The following is a 14,103-nucleotide window of genomic DNA, read 5'->3' as shown; positions in this document are numbered from 1 at the left end:
GAAAGGGGATAGAATTAGTTAAAATTGAAAATGGAGGGTCATCTCTAACATTTAGTCTCTGTAGAATTTTGCTTAAGAATACTACCAAAAAGGTCATGATCATGAGTGCTAGCTCGATGGAATCCCATCACTTAAAGAGTATAAATTCCTTCCACTCAAATATCCCATGTACACAATTGGATCAAGTAACCGACATGAATACAGCTCCTAGAAGTCTGTGTCAATCTTTAGCTCTCACCATGAATGTACATGGTACATTGTGATGGCTCATGCTAAACTAATTGTGTATTTATGGAATCAGCAAAATTAGGTTAGTCACCCAGGTAGAGAAGGTTTCTGGAAGGACAGGAGCAACCTGTAATGCAAATATTGGTTTTCCTGGTAGACTTGGGCTCTGTGGTCATCACTGAGAACAATGAATGGAGAAAGGTACTGATATTTCATAGGGAAAAGACCAGCTGTATATTTTTACAAAGACCAGCTTGTATATGTTTCCCTTAAATCCCAAAACAAAATTAGAAAAAAAAGGAGTGGGATAGAATCATTATAATTGAAGATTGGTTATAATTCTCCTAAAATGTTTGTGTATTTTAAAAGCAAAATAATGTACATGTTAAATAAATTTAGTTTGAGAAATTGGAGAATAATTCCATCTTCTATCAAAGAAAAGTCAACCAGAGGTCTGGATTTGGCAAGAAGACTGGGAATCTATTCCTGTTCCCATGCATTATGTGGGCTAACTCAACCCCCAATCATTAAATAATTGTCCTGGGTATCTTAGGTTGTCTCATTAAATAAGTTTGAAGCAGATGAGTTTATGCTCAATTAAATTCATTTTTGTCACAATGAGTTTTCCATCGTGCGGTAATTTTTTGTACCCTTAATGTGTTGTTATTAAGGACTTGGGGGGGAAATGGAGTAATAAATAAAAGCTGCATTTCTAGAGAAACCTAAAAAAAATAGAATATTAATTTTTCTTAAAAAAATTAAACATTTGAAAATGTAATTCACAGCATTAAGTAGACTGCATAGGTCCTCAGTGAATGGACCCTGAAGAAGCATTGTTTAAACCCTCATAGTAGTTAGCAGTGCAAAACATACACTTATCAGACAAAAATAAACTAAAATGTTACTTTTGAAATAAATAAAATGAGGTCATTGTTCACTACTCCGTAGATCTCAGAATCTGCGGGAAACGCCACATGACAGAGCACAGCACAGTCGTCACTGAGAAGTTTGCCACACCAGAACACCGGGTGATGGATCTGTCACTCGAAACCTGACGTCAGTTTGAATCATGATCTGGCTTCCCAGATTCATAGTTCAATGATGGGAATGATCTCTGAACTCTACACGATGAACAGTAGGAGTTGGGAATTCATTTGTTTTCAATGTATTGTTTTTTATTTATTTTTTCCAGAAAAATCCCAAAGCAAATTTTCGCTAGGGTTCTTTGAACTTGTCTTGGCTCTTTTACCTCATGGTTGAAGATCTTGAAAGAAGAATGTAGGATATCACTGGGTGATGCAGAAGCCTGGAAAAGTAGCCTACCACGCCATTCTCCCCACTCTCAAATAGCACATACTCAGATTTTTATGTTATGGGAAGCAGGGTGGGAGGGATCACTTCCTGGCAGTTGTGTGTTTTAATAAATATTATCACTGCAATATCAGACTTCAATCTCACCAGAACTTCAAAAAACATTATTCATTTTGTCTTACGAAACACTTAAAAAAAAAACCTGTCACTTGAAAATTTTCTTTGTATTTTCCTGCAAATGAAAACATTTATTTAAAAGTTCTTCTATGAAAGGTCCTGACATAGCAAAAAAAAAAAAAAAAAAATCTTCTGTACACTTGTTCCCATAATTATACTGAACTTAACAAAAAATAAAGAAAAAAAAAGCCAATGTAAGACAAAGGAAAGTAAATACTGTACACTTGCTGAAAACCTCTTCCACCATATGATTCAGTTTTCCCAGTTCTGATCATAGAAGCCACTTCAATCCTGAACTTGCAGTAGTAAAGAAGCTATTAAAGGCTCAACGTGTTTGGCTGAGGGGCCGCAGGGGCACTGAGGTGGTAAACCACACACATGACTCAGCATCAAACTGTTGCACCAATCAGATTGGCTTCTAGTACCCCCCACACCCGCACACACATGCTCCTGTAACTGGAGTAGCTATAATCCTACACGGATGTTTTATACGCTTGCTGTCTCGCATTAAAAAATAATAAGTGCATCAAGTATCTTTGTACATTCAAGTCACTTTCTAAGGCAAATTGTCTACTGTATGTACTCCCAACTGCTTTGGTATTTGCTTGTTGATTGGGGTGGAGTTGGTTGTTTCCGCATGCAGGTTAATTGACTCAGAGTGGACTAAGTGGGTACACAGATGCTGGGAGCATGCCTTAGACCAATCTACTCGTGTGTTGGAAGAGTCAAAGTTCCGAATGGGGTTCAAAGTGTGTCCAATCTACACTCACTACGTTATGTCGTGTGCAGCCTTCAAACTGAAGGAGCTTAATTAAAGCATGAAAAGCTCACATGCCCTCATAACAAGTTTTGCTCTTTTTGTGTTCTTCCTGCCAGCTTGTTTTAGAAAATTAAGACCCTTTTTGATGACTCAGACTGCCACAAGTTGAAAACTTTGCATATAGAGACTACAGAATATAAACTGCCTAAGAAAATGCAGACCAAATTATTGGTTATTTTCTCTTCCTTACCCCACCCTGTTCTCCCTTTCCCTCCTCTGGGTATCTCACCAGCCCTCTCTACCATTATATCTCCTTCCCTTGCATTCTTTTTCTTTCTCATTCTCTCTCTCTCCTGCATTCTCTCTCTCTTCCTCTCTCTTTCTCTTGCTTTCTCTCTCTCTCTCTAAGACAAATGCCTCTACCTAGCAGAAGTCAGTTGAGTTTGCTAGTGCGTGAATTCCAAATGTTCAGCAGAGATGAACTAGGGTAGGTCATTTTGCAGTAACTTGAACCCTATTGTGGGAATACTGTTACTTCCCTTAGCAATCAGCAAAAACTGAGAAATACCAGTGACTTGCACCACCATGACACAGCATAGCGTTTGGCAGGTAACAGTTCAGTGACTTATTTAGATGAATTGACTTTTTAGAAAAAGTAGTTTCAAACTGAAGAGTTTCTGGAAACAAAGTTCAAATCCTGTGGTGTGGCTGGCCTTGGTCTTTACAGTTCGATCTTGCATGCGGGGAAGGATTCATCTTGCATAACCACGGTGCTGCTGCTTGCTAGAACCATGATGTTGAGGTCTTGCTGTTTCTCATGTGTCTCCTGGTACCATTCCCTCATCACCTCGGAGTCATGAGTTGGGATCAGCGTCACCTGCAGGGAGAGAGCAAAATCACTGATTGAGGGCAGAGCTAGAAATCAGATAAAAAAAATAGAACAACAATAAGGTATTAATCAATTAGAGAGAAGAAGGGTAAAGAAAGGAAAATTTTATATTTTCCTCAAGAAATGCAAAGGACTTTTCTTCAACTGACATTTTCTATGAACCAGAATAAAGCTGCAAGAAAATATCAAGATTTTGGGGGGAAGTTGAAGACTGGAACCAAAGGCAACTAATGACCAGTCAGTCAATCGGTTCATCTATATTCATTATCAATTTCTCAATTCTTTAGTGTTAAAGGAAGAAGTGCTTCCGTTAAGGAGGAATTTCTGTATTTCCTTTAACACACTTGGTGAATTTTGCATCAAGGACAATGCATATTTAATGCAAGGAGCTTTGGTTATTATTGCAGCTCAAAGCTTTCTACTGTGTGTAACTAACATTTTGTCCTGAGAACAAAAATTTGTATCTTTAATTTGTGGGGGAGGGGGGAGAGTGATAGAGGAGTGATATGGGTGGGTGGATGGGTGGGTTTGAATAGTAAAAAAAATTCCATCCAGAATTCATTAAGAGGCCACTGGTGCTTCTTGATTAGATTTCGTATGATTAACTAACAAACAAATCTATTTACTATTATGCAAATACAGTTTACTAGGTGACTTTGCAGACAAGTAAAACTTAGATAAGCGAAGATCACAGCCAAAATAATAGAGTGGTCCGTGGCCAGCCATGTTGGTGAGGTGGGAATATCCTGTTGGCGACCATCTTTAGCAATGCCCCTCCTGTAGAATTTCACATGGACAGCTACTTTTCTACTTGGCCACACTGCTAGCTTTGGTCTATTCATGAAACACAAGGGAGTAAAGACAATTCCTTAGCAATTCTCACACAGAAATATGACCACTGTGATTCATGCATGCTTACTCTTGGTTTATTAGCAGGAAGGACAAGTAATCTTCAGCCCATTTGGCAGGTAAATGAATTACGCCTGCCTTAGTTAGGGTGGGAAAGTGGCTTTCCTCCCAGGACATGGCTGTTACTGGTAGCAAGAATAATATTTTAGACTATCTTCTGTGTGTGAAATCCACTCTGTCCTCAGGATATTTCACGTGTGACAGACCGTGAGCACTACACGTGGATCCACAATCACAACGATGCCTCCTTACACACGACTCCTTCCCTCTGCCCTGGGCACAGCTCCACAGGCTGTGCAGACACTGTCCTGGAGCTCTTACCTGCATGTTGCTGCCCCACTGGGCCTTCCCTTCCAACAGGGCATCCAGGACAGCCCGGCTGGGCTCCTCGGCAGCAGGGTCATTCCCACTCACCACGTAGTAGGACGACCTCACTCTCTTGAAAAATTCAACATCAACATTCTTACTATTGCTGTGGTTGGGAATATAGCACAGGTCCAAGTACACAGGCGGGCCTGGAGGCACAGCTGAGGGCTTGGTTGTCTTGGTGGTCCCTGGTCCTTTGGCAAATAGACAAAGAGAAAGCCAGGGTCACAGGAAAGCGAAGAGACCCCCAGACCCAGGACACCTCCCCTACTCATCCACAAGAAGGTCCACAGGACGTGCACAGGGAGATTGGGCATCTCCCTCTCTCTGGTAGAGGGCATTTTAGCCCTGGCATTTAACCATTTTGATCTGCATTTGGTAAACCACAGTTAAGCAAAGTTAGTAATCCATGTTAGGAACTCATTTGAAAGCAATATTGCCCATAGCTGAATATTATACCCTAACATTTGACCTAGAACCTGGTTTAGATCTTAACTTTGTATGATTTCCAAGGCCCTCAGCACCTCAACTTCATTCATAAACTGTTGAAAGGTCACTTTCCTTAGCACAATACTCTCAAAAGTGAGACACTTCTCCCTAGGCAAGGCGGGATACCAAACTTAGTGAGAGGAAGGTTCAGAAAGACGAGGCTTTCTCTAGCCAATCAGGACATACCAAACTGGTGAAAGGGGTATCTGGTTGCCAGAATTCCCAGTCTCAAGTCAAAAAAGCCTGGGCAAAGTGAAGATTCAAATGAACCCCAGAGTTTCTTGGCATCTTGTTAGGTGAGCTGGCTTCCTGACTTGTTCTGGTCAGAAGGTTTAAACGTTTTGAAACATTAATAGAACTAGCATTCTAAGGCAATGATTCCTCACCCTGGCTGCATAATTAGAATCAACTAATACTTATTAGTACTTAATTCTTCATACTGATGTCCAGGCCCCACACCCCAAAGTCTAACTTAATGGGGCTGGGGTGGAGGCCTGGGCACCACCATCTTTTAAAAGCACCCCAGGTAATTCTAATGTGCAGCTGGTTTGAGACCGCTGCTAAGTCATTCTACATATTTAATCCTATTTCCTTTCTCCATAGGATGTTTAAAGACGGTCACCCGGAGTCAAAACCACCAGTGAACTCCATCAACTGTCCAGTTTCATTTTTAAGGTTTTGGGGGAGTGGTGAGAATCAGCCAAGCTGATATCTGGATACACTGACTCATTTTAGTCATCTGAGCTGAAAGCCCTCAAATATCCACGTGTAGACCTCCCAAAGACTCTGACTTACAGCAGAAGTTTGTGAGGTACAGGTTTTTTAATAATTAAAAATGCCTGGCCCTAGCTGGTTTGGCTCAATGGGTAGAACATCGACCTGCACACTGAAGGGTCCCAGGTTCAATTCCGGTCAAGGCACATGCCTGGGTTGCAGGCTCAATCCCCAGTAGGGGTGTGCAGGAAGCAGCCAATCAATGATTCTCTGTCATCATTAAAGTTTCAATCTCTCTTTCCCTCTGCCTTCCTCTCTGAAATCAAATATATATATATATATATATATATATATATATATTAAAATACCTACAATTTCCCCTTGTACACTAAATTGCTACCATCAACACCCAATGAATGTCACTCATACAGAAGCACAAACTGAGGGAACTGACAGAAGTTTACCCAGGTTTGTTTTAAAAATCAATTAATAGTGCAATTTTGTCTTTTTAGAGATCTGTTAGAAAAGCATCTTCATGCTACAAAAATGAAGCCATCTGAGACCTGTTCCATCAAAAACCCAGGTATTGCTGAGAACTTGATAAATCTGAGAATTAAGACCAAAACATGAATGATCAGAAGTCAGGCATATTGCTCCTGCCATGTGCAATTTAATCCAAAATAGAATTCTGAGTCTCAGTTAGCAAGACTGTGAGGTAAGGGGGGTATAAGAAGAGCCTTTGATGCTCTTCTCTCAATTTGTTCAGAATACCCACTGGCTGACTGAAATTATGGTATTTGTTGGCCAATAAGAAAACAGCATTGTCTTTAATGGAGATGTAGCTCTAGCTTGGTGATTTTTTTTAATTAAAAATTTTATAATTTTAATTTTAAAATGTTATAATTTAAAAAATTTTTAATTAAAAATATTAAATCTAAATCTTGGGCCTATAGTGGACATTCCAGGGTTGGCTTGGAACTCTAGTTCTCCATAGGCCTTTGGGAACTCTGTCACCTGAGCTTCATTCTGGGGCCAGCATGGCTGAAGCCATTGCCAACACCATCTTCCAAAAGAGCCTGAAACACTTCCTTGGTTCTGAAGACTTAGAACAAAGCTGCAGTAGCTGTGTTGCAGAATGAGCTGCTCTGGGCCATATACTGAGCTGTCCCCAAGCTTTCGGACAACATTGGGCTGAGATTGATACCTTCAGGCAGAAGAGATAGTAAAGGGGAGAACACCCAGTTGTGCTCCCTCGTCTTCCCAGTACAAAGTCAAACGGAAAGCCAAAGGCTCCAGTTAAAAGTGAGATGGCTGTGGGATGCCAGCACCTTCCACCTACCTGCAGTTGCAGTCTTGACTGATTTGGATGCGGAGGCATTGGCAGCATTCTTGGTCTCCTTGTCTTTCTCTTCCCCACGTGCAGCTTTGACCTCAGGTGTGGTGGTAGGTTTTGTTGCTTTTTCCACTGATTCCTTCTTCTTAGGAGAAGCCACTCTGGACACCTTATCTGAGGATTCTTTCAAGCCCCCTGGTTTGGGTGAAGCTGCAGAGGGCTTGGACTTCCCATCACTCTTTTTGACAGGCGAAGATGACTTGGTCTTTGTACCTGGCTTTTTGGTTTTGGTCTTCTCTTTCAGGTCTTTCTTCAGAGCTTTCCCCAGGTTCTGCTCATTGGCCAAGGCCTCTGGGTCCATCATGGACACATCAGGGTGGCGTGGAGAAGGGCTGCGGTCCTGCATGGGGGCTGGAGGTGGGTCCATGTGTTTGTATGTGACGGTTTTGTCTGTGGGGATGGTTTCTGATTCATCTTCAGAGTCAATATTTGCATCAGCTGTGATGGAGGGGCACTCTTCAGTCTCTGGCGGGACATCGGAGTCAGTCTGAGATGGGGCCGACTCGCTGACTGAGGTGGGAGGGGTTTCATCACATTGTCGCCCCTGTGGCTTTCCTCCTGGAGGCGGTGGGGCCCCCCCTGATTGGGTGAGGGGCCTCTCGGATTCTTCAGTTGGCTCTTCACTGGCAAACCACTCGAGAGGATTGGGATTAATGAAGGAGGGTGACAGCTCTGTCTTGGGATGTTTGTATTCACAGGAGGACACAAGGCATAAGTCAACATCCTGGCGGGCCTCCGAGGGGGACTTCTCTGTAGTGTAGCACTGGTCTGAAGTCTCATAGGAATATGTATTCCCCTGGGGGGTTCTAGTGATTTTCTCTGAAGTCTCATAACAGTATGTGGAAGCATCAGGGGTTCGTGTAGTTTTTGTAGATGTCTCATAGGTGTAACTTTCAGACTCAGGGAAACTGGAAATTTTCTCAGTGGTCTCATAAGAGTAGCTGGAATCTCCAGGTGTGTTGCCACCATCTTCAGAGTCATCATAGCCATTGCTGATGTCATCCAGCAGTCTACTAGACCTCTCAGTCTTTTCGTAGCTATACCCACTCAGTTCAGGGGTTCTTGTTGTCTTCTCACTTATCTCATAAGAGTACCCACCCTCTTCGGGGGCCCGTGTGGTCTTTTCAGTAATTTCATAGGCAAAGCCACCATCTTCTGGAGTCTTGGTGGTTTTCTCAATGGTCTCATAGGAATAGCCACTGTCACTTGGGGCTTTAGTGGTTCTCTCTGTCTTCTCATAGTAATAGCCACCCTTATCTGGGGTTCGGGTGGGTTTCTCATAAGACTCGTAGGGGTAGCCTTCTTTATCTGGGGAACTACTTGTTTTCTCAGGCTTCTGGTAGGCATAGCTGAAGTCACCAGGTGTCTTCCCTCCATTGTCCTTCTCCACACCAGGTGTGGTCAAATCTCTATTCAAGGCTAGATGGCGTTGCATCGTATCAAATAGCATCGAGGCACGGAAGCCATAGGGCTCTGTGGATGTTGCTTCCATTGATGGAGGAGCAGAAGTATCGTAAGCTGCTATGTTCTCTTTGACTGCAGAGGTAGAATCTGAAAAACTAGGTGAATATAAAGGAGAGGACTCTCTTGGGGTGAGTGGAGAAATATCGGATTTTGGTGATAAAGTCTCTCCTTCCAGATTTCGCACTCTTTCAGAGGTGAGTGAGGCATATAAGGATATATCTCTGGGAGGAACAACATCAGATAGAGTATCTTCTTGGAGAGGAGAAGCTATCTGAGAAGGGGTATGCGCAGAAGAGGTGGATGGGGAGGCCTCGACCTGAGACACTGAGATGAGCTCTGAAAGATCATTATCTTGGGTGTAGGATGGCTCCTCCATTGGTGCTATCTTATGTGATAAACTAGAGTCCTGCATGTCAGAAGGACTGTAGTCCACCTCAGTTGGCCCATTTTCAGTGATGTGAAGCACACTTGCACCCATTGTAGGGTGATCTGGAGACTGTCGACTAAAGTCCATTGCAAGGGAGTGCTCAGGAGATTCTTGACCAAATTCAATAGACATCGAGGATTGTTCAGACCTATGATCTTGAACTGGTGTCCTGGATTTGGCTGTTTTAGGGGAAAAGTCTGGTGGAGAAATAGACATTGGTCTTGGGCATTCTTCTTTAGATGGAGACATTTCTGTTTCCTGAAAAGTGGTAGGCGTTTGCACGACAGACACGGAAAGGGAGTCGTCTACTTCTGTGGAATGGGGGGAACCAACCTCAGCATGCAAAGAAGGAGACACGTCATCTGTTGTTGGCTCTGGAAATGAGCTTGTAGCCACGGAAGCTGTGGAGACTGAGGCCACACCCTCCATATGAGAGTATGTGTCTTCCGCTACACCTTCATCAACAGGAGTAGCTGACTTGTCTGAAACAGTACCTTCAGAAATGGACATCTTAGTGTCTTCTTTAAAAGATCCAAACTGACTGACATCTATTTGTGTAGGAGAAACATCTCCTCCTAACTTTCTTTCATCTAAAGCCAGTCCTGATTGAGAGCTCATGGTTTCAACATTGTCAGTTTTCTTTTGTTGACCAAAGTCTTCCTTTATTGGTATAAAATCTGTGCTTTTCCCTTGCTGTTTGTCTTGGAAGAGACCAGTGGAAGTCATGTCAGAAACTGGACTTATTTGGTCTGGAAAGCCTTGTTTTCCATTCTTTCCTTCAAAGGGGCTTTCAGTGTATCTACTAGGAGCCTTGTGATCAGCACTCAGAAAACTTTCATATGCAGACTCGGATCCAATTAGGGGAGGGCTCCGTAAAGGAGACAAGACTTTTTCAATAGGAGACTCCGAGTCAGGAACAGGTTCATCCATGGGGCTTATGGAAGCCCTTTCATTCTCATCTTTGGCTTCATTGAATTCAAAGCTCACTGGAACTGCTGATGATTTTTCAATGACTTCTGTGGGAAGGTGACTGGTTTTCTCATCAGTGGGAGACTGGTAGTAAGGTGTGTGGCCAGCACTGCCAGTCACAGACTGAGATGGAGACACCACTTCCAGGGTCTTATCCTCGGGACTAGCACAATGTTCTTCAGCTACTTCTTGGGTCACTTCAGGAGACACTGGGACTGCTTTTGTCTTTGCTGAGACTTTAATCTCATTGGGTGTCAGAGAAAAGTTCACACTACGTTCACCCAGGGGGGTCTTTTCTAGGGGTGATGGTGGAGACGGGCTCAGGGATGGGCTCTTGGGTGGACTAAGTTTTTCATCTGAAACTGCTGAAACAGTGTCTTTGATCACCAACGTGGCTTTCCTGTCTTTCTCTTCAGCACAGTAAGCATCACGTAGAACAGATTTGCTAAATTTGTCTTCCTCCATGGATGAAGGTGGTGAGATGGTGGAGGCTGAAGCATTGTAATCTTTCCCATCAGTGGCATCTGTTTTTGACCCTTCAGATAATCCATTGAGTGATGTGACAGCAGGTTTGGTGTATTCCTGAGAATACAGCAAAGACTCGTATTTGGTGATGTTTACAAATTCTTGAGATGGGGATTCTGTCTCCTCATTGTTGGTCTCATCACTCATCACATCGCGAGGAGTAGACATCTCATCCATTGGAGTGGGCTCACTGGATATCTCAATGGTAGACTGAGTGTAGCCAGAGGTGGCAGTGAATTCTTCAGGCTGATCTTCTCGATTCTCCTCATCAGAAGCAGTGGCCTCACTTTCCGAGCCTCCAGGCAAAGTCTCATCCTGAATTGTAGATGCAGGTTCCTGGGCAGGAGACTGGGCTCCCTGTTGCTTGGTTGAAGTGGTAAGGAATCCATACTGATCCTCAGCACCACTAGCCTCCGCAGCCTTGTCAACCACAGCCATCACATAATCTTCAGCTTCAGCTTTTTCGGGCTCATATTCTTCCTCTCTGGCATCCTCAGCTTTGTCCTCCTCCTCCTCCTCCTCCTCCTCAGATTGTTCAGCCTCTCCTTTCTCCACTGCCTCATCCATGTCTTCTTCTGCTCGGTCATCACCACTGGCCACAGACTCCCTCTTCTCCTTGATGTGTGCATCTGCCTCAGCCTTGGCACTTTCCTCCTCCTCCATGAGGCTGTGCTTGGAGGTGCTCACACACACATTTTCTTCACCATCCTCTTCTGGCTCCTCAGCCTCTTCAGTTTCTGCCTTCTCTTCATAGTCTCCAGTCTCTGAAGATTCTTCAAAACCTGCTCCTTCATCTTCAAATTTTTCTATGTCCTCCACCCCTTGCTTCTCAACTGGCTCCAGCTCCTCTGGTGTTTGCTCACATTCACCCTCCCCTTCGGTGGTGGTGATTCCCTCATCAGGGGACTCGGCAGAACCTTTGACTTCTGTCTCTTTTTGAATGACATAGGCTTCGACTGGCTCAGTTGCCTTCAGTTTCTCTTCATCTTCAATCAGCCCCAGCTGAGGCTTGATGTCTTTTGCTACATTGACCTCTTCAGCCTTTAGTTCTTCAAAGTCCTTGGTTAGATCCTCAGGGGATGACATAAGGGACCTCTCAGCTTCCAGTTCTTTGGCAGGGCCAGTGGCTGCTATTCCAGCTGCTGCCACCACGGCCGCTGCAGTGGCCACAGTGCCAATGGCTGCCGCTGCAGCCTCTGTTGTCTTGCCTTCCTTCTTAATGACTTTAATTTTCCCCTTCTCCTTTGGCTTCCCGGCAGCAAGAGAATCTTTCTTGGCAGATTCTTCCTTCTTAGGTACTTTTGGTTTTAATGCAGCTGGTTTCTTTGCTTCAGATAGAGGAGTAGATGATTTCTTTACATCTTTAGGAAGTTTCTTAATTTCTTTTTTGGGTTCCTTTTCTTCCTTTTTCATTTCTTTCTTGTCTTCCTTCTTAACTTCCTTCTTGGCTTCCTTCAGGGGTGTTTCCTTCTTAACCTCTTTCTTGGGTTCTTTTTTCTCTTCTTTCTTGATTTCTTTTTTGACTTCCTTTTTCACTTCTTCCTTTTTTGGTTTTTCCTCCTTCTTGATAAGTGTTTTGTCCTCCTTTTTAGCCACTTCTTTCTTTGGCTTTTCCTTCTCCTCTTTCTTCTCTTCAGACTTAACTTTTGTTTCCTTTTTCACCACCTTCTCCTTAGTGACTTTGGGTTTGACATCTGTGGCTTGCTTTTCAGCCACCTCGGCTTTCACCAGAGGCTGTTCTTCTTTGATAGGCACCTCCTTTTCGGTCACTGGAGGTTTGGTCTCTGTTTTTACTGGCTTGTCTTTTTTCACTGTTACCTTTTCTTTGCTTTCCATCTTGGGTGGCTTTTCCACGTGATTTGCTTTTGTGACCTCAGGAGTTTCTTCTTTAGACTCCTTTCGCACAGATTTGCTGGCAAGTGGTTTTGTGGCTGGCTTCAGACTTTCTCGGCTTTCAGCCCTCTGTTTCAGTTTTACTTGTTTCACAGCAGGAGCAGCCACCTGGCCAGTTAGATCCTTCTGGGTGGCCAGTGGCTGTTTCAGGAAGTCTAAATGTTTGAGCTTTTCCAGTCCCTCCAGAATATTGTATTGGGTGCTGTTTCCAGGAAACAGGACTCGGATGATTTTCTCTGCAGGGTTTGCTGGATGCCATACGATCAAAGACGAGACTGAGGTTAAGTAGGAAATTGGGATATCTATCTCTTGACCATTAGGCAGCATAAATTCAGCCTTGTCTTTGTTGGTGCCAGTCCACTGCTGCATAAAATACTGCATTTCCTTGCTGCTCTTGACTGGGTTAAGCACATACATCTCAAGTTTACCAACTCCCATTTTTTGGAAAAGAATGACAGGATCAATGGTGTTGCCTACGCTTCTGAACAGAGGTTCTGGTTTCATGGACAATTTGTTTAGGTACTGGAGAGTGAAGCAAGCTTCTTCTATGCTTCTCTTCATCTTGATGTTTGGCTCTGGGTTTTTCAGATTTTCTGGGACATTGAGAAATACAACTCCTAAATCAGGGGAGATGAGGTTTTTCATCCAGTCACTGTTGGTGGTGGAGCCTTGGGACTGTTCTTCCTCAAGCTCTGCGATTTTCCGCTGCAGCATGCTGTTTATTCCAGGCAAATTGTCATCCCCAATGTGGGTGAGCAGGATGGAGTCTACGCGGTCCAAGTGTCGGATGAGCTTCCAGAAGCAGGATTTTCTTTCTGACCCTCCATTGATGAGCATATTGAACCCATTCACTGCAAACAAGGCAGAATCACCTCTCCCTCCTGGAAAAATGTAGCAACAGGGCTTGGAGAGCTTTAGAAAGCCACCCGATGTGGGGGGTTCCAGGATATCAAAGGGAGATGGGACTTCCACTGATTCTGAGAGATACTCGGTGAACTCGGAAAGTCCTTCCATTTCTGGCAATATAGAAGCTGAGTTGAGTTTAATATTGATGAAGTCTTGGAGATTGTGTCTGTCAAGGTTGGAGTTCTTCCAGTCCCCTTCTTCAGGGCAGAAGAGGGTTAAACTAGCTTTGTTGGCAGGATGGGTGGTACTCAGTAATTCCCCAATCTGGGATTTAAAAAAATAATAAACAAAGAAAGAAAAGGCTTAAGTGAATGTTATCACTGATCCACCATCTCCATGTATTACTAGATATTATAGGATCATTGGATGAACCAAGGACTGACTTCAGGGATGCTGGTTGTTTAAATTCTGAAACATTTCCACAATGGTAGGTGAACAGCCTCCATCCTGACCACCCCACACACTGCTCCCATATGCCTCAACCACCTCCCAGAACACCTCTACATAATCTTTCTTGTGCAGCAGGAGAACTCCAGAACTCTGGTCCAGTTCTAAGACCAGTGACCATTTGGAAGATCAGGGCCTGTGCTACAGTGGTGATGAAATACTTCGATATTACAGTGGGGCAAGCAGGAGGCAGCCTTTCCCTTCCTCTCTGAAGAATAAATATGGGGAAGGCTATG

General features: G+C 43.6%; 1 protein-coding gene across 1 annotated transcript in view; it reads right to left on the bottom strand.

Moving 5' to 3' along the window:
- Positions 1-1,416: 1,416 nt before the first annotated feature.
- Positions 1,417-14,103, bottom strand: part of MAP1B (microtubule associated protein 1B) — an 88,885-nt gene continuing 76,198 nt past the window's right edge. The window contains exons 5-7 of the mRNA XM_081090042.1: positions 7,183-13,684; positions 4,596-4,834; positions 1,417-3,353 (exon numbers count right to left, since the gene is read on the bottom strand). Of these exons, the coding sequence (XP_080946168.1) occupies positions 3,198-3,353; positions 4,596-4,834; positions 7,183-13,684 (6,897 nt within the window). The 3' untranslated portion in view covers positions 1,417-3,197. The remainder of the gene's footprint in view (positions 3,354-4,595; positions 4,835-7,182; positions 13,685-14,103) is intronic.

Source organism: Myotis nattereri, assembly GCF_964212035.1.
Source record: "Myotis nattereri genome assembly, chromosome: 4".
NCBI classification, from domain to species: Eukaryota; Metazoa; Chordata; class Mammalia; order Chiroptera; family Vespertilionidae; genus Myotis; species Myotis nattereri.
Note: the sequence above shows the minus strand (reverse complement) of the source record. Positions and strands in the feature narration are given on the sequence as shown.